The sequence below is a fragment of the Pseudorasbora parva genome, chromosome 13, assembly GCF_024679245.1.
Source record: "Pseudorasbora parva isolate DD20220531a chromosome 13, ASM2467924v1, whole genome shotgun sequence".
Lineage (NCBI taxonomy): Eukaryota > Metazoa > Chordata > Actinopteri > Cypriniformes > Gobionidae > Pseudorasbora > Pseudorasbora parva.
Genome location: NC_090184.1, coordinates 25,665,220 through 25,680,977, shown reverse-complemented (window position 1 = coordinate 25,680,977; position 15,758 = coordinate 25,665,220). Strand labels below are relative to the sequence as shown.

Genomic DNA, 15,758 nt, shown 5'->3' with positions numbered 1-15,758 from the left:
TTTTGACTGTATCGTTTGCAGCAATGTTAAGGGTTACCTTTATTGATCAGGGCTCTGTGATAGAAGGACGTTCTCATTTGTTAGGTCCTTCTTGCCTCAAGTATTTAATCTAGGACAGACAGATGGAGGAGCCACTCAAATGCAGCTTTACAGAACGGGGTAGAGACCCAGCTCTCTGTCGTCTGTTTGTGTGTGTGCGCAACTGTGACCAAACGCCTCTCTAGAGGTCCTCCATGGCACTGCACAGATAAAGTGCCTCTTGTTAAACCTCTATAATTAAGATATAATTAAATATTCCCCACAGACAGGGATTTAGAGGATGTTACATTCTGCCTGTTTGCTGCATACTTTGCTGAGTACATGACCTTTTTTATTTATTTTTAAATACTTAAGTATTTTATGTGCAATTCAAAAGTTTGGGGTCAATAAGAAATGTTATCCAGCAAAGATTCATTAAATTGATCAAAATTAAATAAATGATGTTCTATTTTTAAACTTTCTATTCATAAAAGATTCCTGAAAAATGTGTTCATGGTTCCCTCAAAAATATTAAGCAGCACAGCTATTTTTAGCATTGGTAATAATAAGAAATGTTTCTTAAGCATCAAATCAGCATATTAGAACGATTTCATGAGGATCATGTGACCCTGAAGACTGCCGGAATTATGCTGGAAATTCAGCTTTTCCATCACATGAATTCATTCCATTTTAAAATAATTAAACAGTTGTTTTAAATTGGGATAATTCTCAATATTACTGGTTTTACATAGCCTGGATGCCAGCCGAACTCAGCCCTTTAACATTTGAACATTTGAGGACGGGCAGTTCGGTCTGGACTCGATCCACAGAGGAGTGATTATGCCCGAACCGAAATTGTTCGGACCAATGAAATCACCAGGGCGGGCTTTAGACGATGACGGACAGATGGTAAACAGTAACGTAACCATGCATGTCATCAAAAGGGCTTGGATTATATTTGTTCAAATCCAAAGTATAAGTATAACTGTGTATCCTTAAGTTCTTTTCTTTTTTTTTTTTTACAACACCGGCAAAGATCCTTAATCCCTGCATGCGTGCAGACAGGGTTTCCTAAGTAAAAAAAAAAAAAGCCAACCACTAGCCCTAAACAATAGCTTCTCGGGGTTCTCCGGGGAAAAAATGCAGTTTGGGGGGTAAAATGTGTTCTTTTGGCAAGGTTGCCTGCTAAAATTCGCATTCATGCATCTATATATCACATTATAGTCGCTTCAACCCGCAGACATGGAAAAAAAACGCGGACATGGCAACACAGTGCAGTTGAGCTTGGTTGACATTTGACAACTAATGTAAGGTGTCGCTTCGTTGCTCTGATTGGCTGTAGGTCTGTCCAATTGATGTCTTTCCTGGTTCGGTTGAAACGTGCCCCATAATCACAGCCTAATGAAGCAGTATCAGACTCACATTCTGACTAGAATTGAGTATGACCACGTCAGGCTAGGTTTTACAAAATGTTTGATGAAATAAATACATTCTTGATGAAGATGAGACTCACATTTTTTTGAATGGGCTTGAATGGAAGTGTATATTTGCAGACTGCCTTTCAGAAGTTTGGAATCATATAGATATTTTTGTTATTGAAAGAAACTGATGTTTTTGGTTAGCCAGTTTAGCATTCAATTGATCAAAAATACAGTCAAAATTTGGTATTTAATACACTATTTAATGAAGTGGAGAAGTTTCAATGCAGTGACTTTAGTAGTCTAACTCTTTTCTCTTTTTTTTGCAAGTGTACACCATCTCAAAACTGTCAGATGTTGGTTTATAAATTTCTAAACAAAACCAAGAATTTATCCTTAATTTGAGGGAAGGCGACTGTTTCATGCACAACAGTCTAGACGGAAGAAAGCAGACAGTATCTAACCAGGACAGAGATAGAAGTGAATATCCCTGCTCCACAACAACAAAAGGACAAGTACATCAGAGCATCTAGTTTGGGAAACAAACCCCTCACTGGTGCTCAGCTGGATGCTTCATTGAACAGTGCTCACTAAACACCAGCTTCAATTGTAACAGTAAAGGCAAGTCTCTTAGATGCTGCTGGCCTTTAGGCAGAGTTTCAAAGAAAAAGATGCATCTAAAACTGGTGAAAAAGTAGAACGGGCAAAAGAACATAAAGATTCAATGGTAAACAATTAGAAATGAATGTTAAGTTCTGAGGGATGAAAGAAGAGTATGAAACTCAAAGTCTTATCAAAATGACTGTTAGAAAGCAGAAGGTCTGACATTGCAGCAAATGGAAGATTCTTTGATTCGGGAAACGTTCTCAAGAATAAAATTGGCCTTAACTGCAATATTTTTTTTTTTGTCTTAAATGTTTTTGGAGACCAAAATATATGTAACTTTATTCTTAAGAATATTCTTGTCTTTTTCTTAAAAATTACCTTTCATTTAGTATGTAACATAGTTCTAAGGGAATCTGAAAGAAAAAAAATTGTCTCTCAAAAGTTAATTAAACGATTCAACGTTTTTCAAACAAATCGCAAAGCTGTTTTGTTGTAACGTCAAGACGAAACATGCAGCGGATACTGGAATGGCATCATGTCAAGAAAGACGCTGTGCTCTACAGTGTGTTTGTGTTTTATATCTGGCTAACTCATGTTATTACTGTCTTACTGAAATACTATTGTAAATCAGCTGTGGGCTGCAGTATTACCTAAAACTGTGTCTTTCTTCCAATGTTTAATCGATTCGGACCTGCACATCTGCGTCTTCCTTACAGTGTGTACTATCGCTAAGCATTAGGAAGCCTTCGGACGGAGCTTAAGCTATGGTAATGGGTGTTTGTTTCCGAAATACGCACTATACTCAGTAGACCAAACACAACAGACTGGGCCATCTGACCAATCAGAGCAGAGTAGGCTCACGGAAAGGAGTGATTTAGAGACTGTTTCAACCATAGAGTCGTTTGAGAATTATTGAACATTGTGGTGAAGTGCAATGTATTGTATATTATGAGAAAATTAAAATTAATTTAATTTAGGAAACTTTAAAATAGCATAATAGGGATGCTTTAAAATTGTTTTAAATACAAAACTTTGTTTGAAGAAATAGACATAAGCAGCACATAAAAAAATGACTCTGAGTGCTGTCAGTCGTGATGAAAATAAATAATGTGTGAACTTTATTATGGTTATCATGATAATCTGCAGACAACAGAAGAAGATTGGCTTTGATGTGTTTTTCAGAGTCTTTGGCAAGAACAGTCAAAAGACTCAAATATTTGTGAACTTGACAGTTTTTCAAGAAATGAACATTGCTACAAACTTAAGAAATGTTCTAACTTATTTCTTCAAAAAATTATAGGCATTTAGAAAGTCTTTATCTATTTAATGCATCCTTAAGGTGTAAAAGCATAAAATTCAAATTAAGAAAAAGTTAATATTGATTCCAAACCTTTGAATGGTAGCTTAGCTGGCGAGTCACAGTTATGTTTTTCTTTCAAAAGTGACTCGTTGTTGTAATGGCCATTTTAATTATGTTGCAATCATAATAATGATATTTAATAGCCATTACTACAAAGCTAAATGAAATAATCTGAGTTCAAAGGAACGCATTCTGATTTGATTGCTATGAAGAGATACTTGAGCTGTACTGATGGGGTCATAACGGTTCACAAGACAAAAAAAAGTATTGTAGGTACAAAGAGAGCAATTCTAGTTAGTCACTGTGTATGTCATCATCATCATCTCCAGGCAGAAATTAGCTTCCTTTACAGAGGAGCATCAAAGATTGACAACAGCTCTCTTGAGATGTTTATGTAATGTCAACAAAAGGAGTGCATTCAAGCTAAACCCAAAGAGCTTTGAACAACGATGTCTCCAAGTACGTGACATTGAAGCTCATAATCCCCTTCCCTGATCTTTCACGAGGGGCTCTGACTCGTGCATATTGTTTCCGGCTTCCTCATGCCAGCGCCGTCTAATCTCCACCGAATGCTTCTTTTAGAGTAGAGCTGTCGTTTTTTTTTTTGGAGGCGGCGGTTCTTTTCGGTCACTCGTGGAGGCCATACTCAGCTCCTGGGCCTTTCGGTCCTCCTCTGCTGCCCTTGAAGCTTCAGTCCCTCCCCCTCCCCCAGCCTCACATAATGGATGCTGACAGCACAAGGTCGTGGGAAAGTGCCTGCTAGTTCAGGTGAAGTTTATGGAGGAGAGTGAAACCACGGCATAGAAAACACACCTCCACCTCTCAACCGCAGCAGTTTCACGCCCACACACGAGGCTGCAGATTCAAACTGGGGGCGACGGCTTGAATAACACAGACTGACTTTTATTTTTTTAAATCTTTTTTTTTTTTTTTACCGTGTTTGCGTATGCTTTGTGTGCAGGATCCTGGGAGAGAAGAGAACCAGTTCTTGCTACAGCAGCTGAAGGAGAAAGATGAGCTCATTGTACGACTCCAGGCTGAATTGGTGAGAGAACTCGACGAGTTCAATGTAACGTTTCATAACCACCTTCAAGAAGTGTCACGATTGCAAAAACAGGTTCCATTGTCTTTAGAACACCCTAATTTTGCACGTCTATTTGACAGTTTGCGTTAACATCCTGTTGGTTTCATGTCCTTTCCCTCTCCCAAGGCTCACGTTAAGAAGTTATGGAGATGCCGCTCGGCAGTTTCCTTTGAACTGGGGCGATATTTGATAGACTCACTTAACGTGCAGTAAACAGCTCGTCGCTTGCTTTACATGCACTGTGAGACGCATAACGTTCCCTGTCCCAGCAGCTAGAGCAGAGACGAGTGAAGGAGAAATATGACAGGTCCATCTCAGATTTATAGACTAGTGGTCCTGAAAAGAGGGATGGGATGGCGTGATGGGCACGGAGGAGGGGGTAGGACAAATAAAAACAATAGAGGGCAGTAAAGATGCTGTAAAAGCAAAAGGACAAACAAAGCACATGATGTTTCAAACAAATCATGACTGATTTAAAAAAAAGAAAGAAAGTCTTTTCTAGGCTTCTCTAATTCAAATTATTACTGCAACAAAGCGATTGTAAAATAACACTGATCTCAAAGGCCTCCCTAAAACCTCTCCGCACTACCATTTGTAGTCACCGCATCGCAATAAGTCAAGCTCAGGAAATCGCCAGCTCTCATTGAAAACTAATGACTTCAGGACGCTTTGGTGCTGCTAATCTCAGTGTGAGATTGTGTGAAGTGAATGCACCTTTATTCTTTCAGCTGCAGCACTGCATTACTAGTTTAAACGTTCTCCATACTTGCTGATCGCTGTCTAGGTAGGTGTTCAATGAAAAGATTGCAAGTTTGACTTTCGCTCAGTCTGTGAGGTTTGAATTGATGTTGTCCTTATCTGTCTTTTCTTCGAGAACTGAATTCAGAAAGTGTGCTCCCAGTAGTGTTAAGCACGTCTCTGAAGGTCACAGTCTTTTTCTCTGAGAAAACAGTCTGTTGGTAAATACCACAGTGCTCACTGCAGTTTATTTCTGCTCCATAAGAGCCCAATGACTCAAACTCTTTATTGTGAGTTTCAACTTGAGAACTGCAGTGGTTTTTATATCCTGTAAAGCATGTTTACTGAACATATGTAAATGTGTGTATAATGTATCATCCAGATGACATCCAGAAATCCGAATAAACTAAGTCAACTTAGCCATTGACATCATCACTTTACAGATTCTGCCTCCCAGAGACCTCCGCTCTATTTTTAGTGGGAAAGAACCTGCGGCCACAATGGCTTAATAAATCAAGGCAAAAGCTCGTAAAATAATACTCACTGGTGAAACTGGCAGCCTGCTGGCTAGGCTTGTCTTTGTCAATTTTTACTGTCTTTATTGAATGTCATTAATGAAGTATGGCTGCCCTAAATTTTGCTGCACCATATTTCTTATTTTATTAGTCTGCCATTCTGCCACGTTCAGGAGGGGGATTAAGGCTGTTTGATATTCCCCGTCAAGACTGGATGGTATAGCCGATATGAATGCACAATCAGAGGTTCATTATCATGCATTAAACCAGGGTTTATTAATAATATTGTGTAGTAATGACTGCCTGACTGTACAATATTCCACATTTTAGATGGCTGCTGAAGAAAAGTGTAAAGGGCATAAAATAACTTTTTATTATGTGTTTTTTTAAATCCAAAGTTATCAGTATATTCATAAAACAAAAACTAAAACAACTTTTTTGAATTACTCAATTATTGATTGTATGTATTTGCAATATATAATATACAGTGTATATATATATATATATATATATATATATATATATATATATATATATATATATATATATATATATATATATATATATATATATATATATATATATATATATATATATATATATATATATATGCACTGTATATTATATAATATAAAATATTCTATAATACTTTTTGTTTCAAGTAGACCTTTTATTAATTCATGTTAATAAATGATCAGTGTATAGTATTAAACAAAAAATGTGAAATATAAATGACATTTGTAATATTTATTTATTTATTTAATTTTTTATTTATCTATTATTTATTTATTTATTTATTTATTTTATTACTTTACTTTTTTTTTTTTACTTTTTTCTTTAAGTGGTCCTCCATACAGTGGTCAATATACAGTGCATCTGGAAAGTATTCACAACACTTTACTTTTTCCCCATTTTGTTCTTACAGCCTTATTAAAAAATGTATTAAATTAATTATTTTCCTCAAAATTCTACAAATAATACCCCATAATAAAAAAGTTAAAAGTTTGTTTGAAATCTTTGCAAATTTATAAACAAATAAAAATAAAAAAAATCACATGAACTTAAGTATTCACAGCCTTTGCCATGACACTCAAAATTGAGCTCAGGTGCATCCTGTTTCCGCTGATCATCATCGAGATGTTTCTACAACTTGTTTGGAGTCCACCTGTGGTAAATTCAGTTGATTGGACATGATTTGGAAAGGCACACATCTGTGTATATAAGGTCCCACAGTTACCAGTGCATGCCAGAGCACAAATCAAGCCATGAAGTCCAAGGAGTTTTCTGTAGATGTCCAAGCAGGATTATATCGAGGCACAGATCTGGAGAAGCATACAGAAAGCTTTCTACAGCATTGAAGGTCCTAATGAGCACAGTGGTCTCCATCATCTGTAAATGGAAGAAGTTTGACCCTTCCTTGACTCTTGCAGCCAAACTGAGCGATAGGGGGAGAAGGGCCTTAGTCTGGGAGGTGACCAAGAACCCGATTGTCGCTCTGACAGAGCTCCAGTGTTTCTCTCTGGAGAGATGAGAAACTTCCAGATAGGCAACTATCTCTGCAGCACTCCACCAATCAGGCCTGTATGGTAGAGTGGCCAGACGGAAGCCACTCCTCAGTAAAAGGCACATGATAGCCCACCTAGAGTTTGTCGAAAGGCACCTGAAGGACTCTCAGACCATAAGAAACAAAATGATCTGGTCTGATGAAACAAAGATTGTACTCTTTGGCCTGAATTGCATCATATCTGGAGGTAACCAGGTTACCACTGCTCATCTCCTGGCCAATACCATCCCTACAGTGAAGCATGGTGGTGGCAGCATCATGCTGTGGAGATGTTTTTCAGCAGCAGAACTGGACTGGACTAGAACTAGAACTGGACTAGTCAGAATTGAGGGAAAGATGAAAACCTGCTCCAGAGCACTCTAGACCTCAAACCGGGGTGAAGGTTAATCTTCCAAAAGGACAACAACCCTAAGCACACAGCCAAGATAACAGGAGTGGCCATGGGACAACTTGATTGGCCTTGACTGGCCCAGACTTAAACCCAGACTGAACATCTCTGGCGAGATCTGAAAATGGCCGTGCACCGACGCTCCTTATCCAACCGGATGGAGCTTGAGAGGTCCTGCAAAGATATAAGCGTGCCAAGCTTGTAGTATCATACTCAAAAAGACTTGAGGCTGTAATTGGTGCCAAAGGTGCTTCAAACAGACTACTTTCAAATTGTCATTATTGGGTATTTTGTGTGGTATTTTGAGGAAAATTATGAACTGAATCCATTTTGGAATAAGGCTGTAACATAACGAAATGTGGAAAAAGTGACATGCGGTGAATACGTGGATGCACTGTTTAGAATACTGAGATTGACCAATCACGATCAATTATTCCAGATAACTGTTTTATGTCATAACTTTAATGCTCTGACACACTTTTCTGATATATACATCTTTTTAACAGGAATCCACCCGTGCTGCTCAGAAATCTCTTTGCCAAAAAGCTGACAAAAGCACTCAGACAGATTTCTTACTCTCAGAGGTGAGTACCCATTAAAGCACCGTATGAAAGCTCCTGGCGACACTGCTAATGTTCTGAGGTCATTGAGCTGTGTCTGGTTTTTCTAATTGAATACAGGTCCCCACATCTGTCTTTTTTATATCACTGACTTTTAATGGTAAAGGGCACTGAAAGTTGATTTTCAATTTGAGGTGGAACCCTTATAGTGAGATCGTGGTTTTTGTATTTCAACCACTTTTGCTTAATCAAGTTGTCCCCTGCCCTTTCAATAGTTTGACTGCCCTCCTCTCCCCCACCCAACCAAAAATTGCCGTCCTACTTTTTATTTGTTTTTGTTATTAATTTTAGATGAAATCTAGGTGTTTTCTTGTTCCCACAGGCACCTTTAAATGGCTCACACACAACAAATGATGATGCTATATTGCAGTGAGTCAGCAAACTGTGTTCAAGTGCTGCAAACTTTAAATGACTCATTAACAGAGATTAATGCACCAGAGATAATAAAGCATTGGAGACAAAACCCAGCCTTTAAACCATCTTCTCCCTTTCGGTTGCAACACTTAATCAAATGAAGAGCAAATGCCGTTTGATTAAAAGCTTTTGGCACATTCTTAAGATGTGCCCTTATAGTTACAAATCTGTTTATGTTTTGTTCAGCATTTGTGATGAGCGTGTTATCGCTAAATGATGGTTAAGAAGCATGACAGATTTTCTTTACAGATTTCTGTCATATAGTCTGTGCCCTCGCAGTGCCCGCATCAGTATTCCTTCAGTCCCTTTACACTGAAATAGCTTTCAGTTGGTCTCCTGTGGAGACATGGTCCATTTTCCCCCTGGCATTTAACATCTCTCCAGACTTTGTGCTTTGTATTACCGTTAATATGTATATGTGATGTGAATTCAGATGGCTTTTTCAAATTGCTTGACAATCCATTCCACGGCTATCGCTGCGCTAATGCGTCACAGCTCCATCAGACCTTGGCGTTGATGAAAAGTGCAGTAAAAAAAGATGAAATATTAGAAAGAGTGCTCATTATGGAGCTGTTGCATTAGATAAGCGGCATTTTCACGGTAAGCCTGCGTCTTTTTGCTGCCGTGCCAAAAACACCCAGCGTGGAAATGGTCGCGTGGGAGGATGTGGGAGAATCTTCTTCCTGTCTACCTCAGATGTGCCGGCAATGAATGAGCACAGAGAGGAACTGCACATGCACGAGCACGAGACCCTCAGGCTTTCTGAACGCAACGTGCGCCATCATTCTTTCCTCCCGCTCAGCAAGAGATGAGTTCTGCATTTCCACCCTGCCCTATGTAGACTACACCGCTATATGGGTTACTGCATTGAGGACACGCAAATATCCGAAAGTGTGTCTACAAGTGGGTCAGCTATTTTGAAGGCTGCTTCAACTGGAGGAGGTCATCTGTTTCCTTTTTTTACCCTCGTTCTTTCTCTCTCTCTTTTTTTTTCTGGAGCACCCTGCTTCTCTCTCCAGCTGAGCTAATTAGCTGAAAGTGAGAGGAAGAGAGGCTTTGGTGCCCTCTGTTGAGTCACAGTGCACCAAGGGGGCCAGACTGGCCTCTTTTGGAAGCGCCGGACACATCCATACATGGTTCTTGCGTTCACCAACTTCTCAAAGTCCTCTCCTCCTCTGTCGGCCTGATGCGCAATAGGAAGGGGCAGGCTCTTGTGGAGTGACTTCTATCTGGACAAAGAGTCACGGGTAGATGGACAGGGGCCAGCTTGCTCATCTGTCCAAAGAGCATGAGAAATGATGTGCAGAACGGCAGGGTGATGTATAATGCTCATGTGAAGCACATATTCCATGATCCTTTTTCTATTAGTCATGTAGAGACTGAGCACTGTTGCCTACATGACACTAATTTAATGGCATAAATATTAACTAAACAAAATAAAATGTTACATAAAATGCAGTATACGGCTGATAAAATTAGAAAGTACTTAAAATAAACACTTTTACTGATTGTTAAAATTAGATTGTTAAAATAAAACACCATTGATTTCAAATTGCCAATTATTGTAGTCCATACAACCTTTACAGTCATGAAAGTTGTACAGACAGCTTTTTTTGTCTTTTGTGAGGTTTGACAGCTACTCTGTCGCTCTTAGCTACTCCATATTTAACATTTCTCTGATCTTTTGACTGTCATTGTACTGTAAAAAACATCCTGTAAGTTACAGAACTCAAAATGTCCTTGATGGTCTGAATATAGCTTTTATTGAATCCAAGGTTAGAGACAACTCGCATTACACTGTAATAGTACTACGAAAGACCGCCTCCTGAAGAATCAAATCAACACCTACTTCTTCATCATCGTGTCTTTGGCCCTGCCTACTGGCATATAAGTTTAATGAAAAAAGAAGAGAGATACAGGATCACTGGACTAAAAATAACATTACTTTCCAATGGAACTAATGCTAGGAAAGTGGTTCTTTATTATTTATTGATTGACTGAATGTCTAAGTGGAGCATTATTTGTTTGTTCAGTACATTTAGCTGTGGATTCGCATTACGGTAATCAGTCTTTTACTGTAAGATATGGACCCTACAGTAATTCTGTGATCAGTTATTTTCTAATATTCATGCACAGTCAGATGTTATTCGTCTCAAAATCATGTTTTGCTGTTAATGCATTAGTAAATCAAGCCAGTGTCCAAACGTTTTTTAACTTAAAGGGTTAGTTCACCCAAAAATTTAAATTCTGTCATTAATTACTTACCCTTATGTCATTCGACACCCGTAAGACCTCCGTTCAAAAAATATATTTTTGTTAAAATCCAATGGCTCAGAAAGGCCTCCATTGGCAGCAGTGTCATTTCCTCTCTCAAGACCCATAAAAGTCACTAAAGATGTCGTTACAAAGTCCATCTCACTGCAGTGATTCTACAGTCATTTCATGAATTGACGAGAATATTTTTTGTGAGCAAAAAAACCCCTAAATAACGCCTTGTATAGTGATGGCCGATTTCAAAACACTGCTTCGTAAAGCTTTGAATCGTTATGAATCAGTGTATTGATTAATGATTCAGATTGCCAAAATCACGTGATTTCAGCAGTTTGGCGGTTTGACACGCAATCCGAATCATGAATCAATATGCTGAATAATAAGCTCAGAGGCTTCAGGAAGAATTGTTTTGAAATTGGCCCATCACTATATAAGTCCTTATTTAGTTTTTTTTGCAAACAAAACTATTCTCGTAGCTTTGTAAAATGATTGTAGAGCCGCTGTAGTGAGATGGGCTTTGTAACGACGTCTTTAGTGCCTTTTATGGGGAGAGAGGAAATGACATTGTTGCCAATGGAGGCCTTTCTGAGCCACCAGAATTTAACAAAAATATCTTCAATTGTTTTCCGAAGATGAATGGAGATCTTACGGGTCAGGAACGGCATGAGGGTGAGTAAATAATGCCAGAATTTTCATTTTTGGGTGAATAAGCCCTTTAACATTGTTGGATTAACAACACAGGCTAGGCATTATTATAATCAACACTTTTCACGGTTGGTTAAACTTATAAAAATGTAGTAAAACATTTGTTGAGCGTTATACATGTAATACTTATTTTATATGCAAGATATTAGCCAATCACAACAGTGGGCATTTACATTGAAACCTAACAGCAGCCCTTTCCAACAGAGCGTTCAAAAATCAATTTGTAAATGCACCTCAGGAAACAAAATAAAATGATTGTAAAAATTCAGATCATGACCCCTTTAAAAGTTCTTATGATGATGGTAACAGTATTTTTAATTTTGTTTAGTTTTTTCCAATTATGATTTCAAACATTTTTCAGCGCAGGTTTGAATGCAACACTTCAGAATGTTTTTGTGTCGTTCATAAGCCTGTGTCATTGTCACATTGAAACCTGATGAAAGGCCCCTTCTTTTCCAGTCTGTACAAAGCCTGACTGCGCCGTTATGTCTGTTTACTTTGCTTTATTATGCCAGTCTAAGCCTGTTAATATTAAGCTCTGCCCTCCACACTGCCGTTCAGCCATTTAAATGAAAAAGCACTTAAGAGCTCATTTACTCTGGCATTCCTCCCTTCCGTAGCCGAGATATGAAGTTTTATGGATTAGCTTCTGTTTTGTGTTATTTCCCTTCCAGTCATTAATCTTTTTTATAGATGTGACAGTTCTTATTAAAATGCTTGAATATTTAGCCAAATGGAAACCCCTTGCAGCCAGAATAAGTCGTTTTTGATGCTTGCCCAAACAGTTGGATCTATAACAGCGAGGGAGATTGATCAGTGGTCAGCTCCGTATAGCTGGAGGACACCTGTTAATGGAACATACCGGACATCTCCCACTGCTCTGTTATTCAGCTCTCCAGCCAACCCTGCTGAGAGGCTTTTTGCATTTCAAGCCCATTTCATGAGCCCCCAAAATGTTACAGCCATCTCTTTTTATTTTTCCAGTTCATTTAGGTATGTTTATTTATTTATTTATTTAGATTAATTTGCGCACGAGGGGGTCGCCCTGTCATGCTGCGGCCCATCTGATCACTCCGTGTGGGGGACCTGTTATGCTAAACTCCCAACTTCATTGCTCAAGCCTGCTTGCTTTTCTCTCTGCATGGGTCAGAGTGTGAGCACTGAGCCACACAGAATGACACGCCTGCTGAGCGCTAATCGTTCCCTTTCTTTTGTACGTGAACAAAGAAGTTTGAAGAGATTTTGCTGGCCATTTGTTGCTGGAATTATTTTTATTTTTTGCAATAAAACAATTAACAGTTAATCATATCGCCAAACTGCTGTATAAGGGTGGTTCGCCTACAGCGGTTCAGGCTGCAGGGTTGCCGAATGACTAAAGAAACCTAATCAGCAAGATTATAGAAAACTGTACGTTTCTTGTCTATAACCACCCACTGCTGCTTATACCAATGACGGAAATAAGCGCAGTTACATAGCAAAATATGTGGGAGAGGAGAGCGTTTCTGTAATGTGACTATATTGTATTGCAATTGCACTTCAAAGTCAATACCGAATCAAAACTTGTTAGCAAATTATTCATTGACACAATCTGGTTACGGTTACACTTACAATAGTTACAAGATGAGATGACGATAACTTATAACATTAATTGTACGCTGCGTGTGTGTGTGTGTATATATATATATATATATATATATATTAGGGCCGGGACTTTAACGCGTTAATTAAGATTAATTAATTACGTGACTTTAACGCGTTAATTAATTACGCAAAAAAAATAAAATAAAATTAACCACACTTATTTTTGCACCGCGGAAAGTTTTTCAATGAATGAGTTTCGACGGACCGATTATACTGGAACACCAACTAGCGCTCGCTCCGGAGTCACGACAACAACAAACCATGGGTGCGTCTCAATCAGCTCCCTAGTTCAGTAGTCAGGGCACTGATCAGGGAGTCAGCCCATTGACTTATGTCCTGATCAGTGCCCTGACTAGTGAACTAGGGAGCTGATTGAGGCGCAGGGCATGAGTGAACATGAGCGAAGAAGCTGATGAGACCGCTTTGCTTGGCCCCGTGGATGGGAAATTTTGTTTTAAAAAACGAAAGAATGGAAGCGTCGTCAAGAGCATGGTTGTGTGCAAGCTATACAACAAGGAATTTGGGTATCACCGCAGCACATCGAGCCTCAGATATCACAAATATGCTTTTGCTACACTTAATGGCAAACATTGCGCTGGTCTGCTGGACTGAAATAAATAAACAATATTTTGTTGATTAAGCTTATGTATTCAGTCATTATTCAATGGTATACTAAAAATACATGTGAAAAATTACTTCTCATTGTTCTCAGGTCAAAAATGTATATGCAATTAAAATGCGATTAATTTCGATTAATTAATTACAAAGCCTCTAATTAATTAGATTAATTTTTTTAATCGAGTCCCGGCCCTAATATATATATATATATATATATATATATAGAGAGAGAGAGAGAGAGAGAGAGAGAGAGAGAGAGAGAGAGAGAGAGAGAGAGAGAGAGAGAGAGAGAGAGAGAGAGAGAGAGAGAGAGAGAGAGAGAGAGAGAGAGAGAGAGAGAGAGAGAGAGAGAGAGAGAGAGAGAGAGAGAGAGAGAGAGAGAGAGAGAGAGACACTTATTTTTATTTCTTGCTTGACCATGTGAGTAAATCAAATTGACCAATCAGACCAAACGTCCTCAATTGTACTAAAGTTGTGATGCACATTTGACCTGCAAGCCTTCAGAATCGCTTTGTCTTTAGGAATTCCAAATATTATTAACATTCCAATAATAATAGTAATAATAATAATAGGCTGGGGAAAAATGAATTGTGATAGTCACATCCATAATAAAAGTTTTTGTTTACATAATATATGTGTACTGTGTATAATTGTAATGTGTATATATGCATGCAAATATTATGTATACATGCATGTGTGTATTTATGTATACATAATTATACACAGTACCTGCTATGTTAATATTACAGAGTAATAATTAGTGATAATAATTATAATAATAATAATAATATTTATTATTATTATTATTATTATTATTATTATTAATTATTATATTATTATTAATTGATGTTATTATTTATCTAGTATTATCATTATTAGAAACATTGATATTATTAATATTGATATATTTAATAGCAATAGCTGAAAAAAAAATATATATACACACACACACACACACACACACACACACACACACACACACACACACACACACACACACACACACGCACACACATGCATGTATACAATACTTAAATGTATTCATGCATGTGTGTGTATCTATATATACATAATTATACACCGTACTTGCAATATTAATATTAATTATACACAGTAATGTTAACAATAATAATATTGTTTAATAATAATAATAATAATTATAATAATTAATATTATAATTGGTCTAGTATTATTATTAGTAACATTAATCTTATTAATATTTGTATTTATATTTTATAGCAATAGCTGAGATATAATATAAGCAAAATGGACATTAGCTGAAACCATAATTAATAATACAAAAAAATGAAATGTGAATTTGAAATCAAATTTGAATATTTATGGATATCCAGACCTACTGACTATATCACTTGATTTAATGAAATATTTTATTGTCAGCCATAATCTACATCCTTCTTATAGACCATGAATGTCAACCCTTTGTGTGTCCCTGTAATGCAGTAAACCATTCTGGCTTCATTTCATCTTTTGATGCAGTGCACACCTCAGTTCTCATGGTCATTTTTGGGTGTTTTTCCCTCTCTCTGTCCGTTTTTGTGAAGGACATTTGAATCCATGCTTGGTTGCATGAAATATCTCCCACTTCCAGTCTGCAGCTCTCATAACTCTGTCCAAAGTAGCGCCACCGGACGGGAACGTTACAGTGATGGCTGAGGCCAACGTGAACTGTGGGAACCCTGCAGTCTGAGCCTCCCCTCATCTCTCTGAGCAGAAACGGTCAGGGGTGATTAGACTTCCGAAAAGGGGAAGTCATCCCTCATCATGGTTTTACCTTGAC

The 15,758-nt window shown here is 37.8% G+C and overlaps 1 protein-coding gene across 2 annotated transcripts in view; it reads left to right on the top strand.

Annotated features, from left to right (window-relative positions):
• ccser1 (coiled-coil serine-rich protein 1) overlaps positions 1–15,758 on the top strand; it is a 111,493-nt gene that overhangs the window by 54,629 nt on the left and 41,106 nt on the right. For both annotated transcript variants that reach the window (XM_067413617.1, XM_067413619.1), the window contains exons 8-9: positions 4,364–4,447; positions 8,198–8,275. In XM_067413617.1, coding sequence (XP_067269718.1) covers positions 4,364–4,447; positions 8,198–8,275 — 162 coding nt within the window. The remainder of the gene's footprint in view (positions 1–4,363; positions 4,448–8,197; positions 8,276–15,758) is intronic.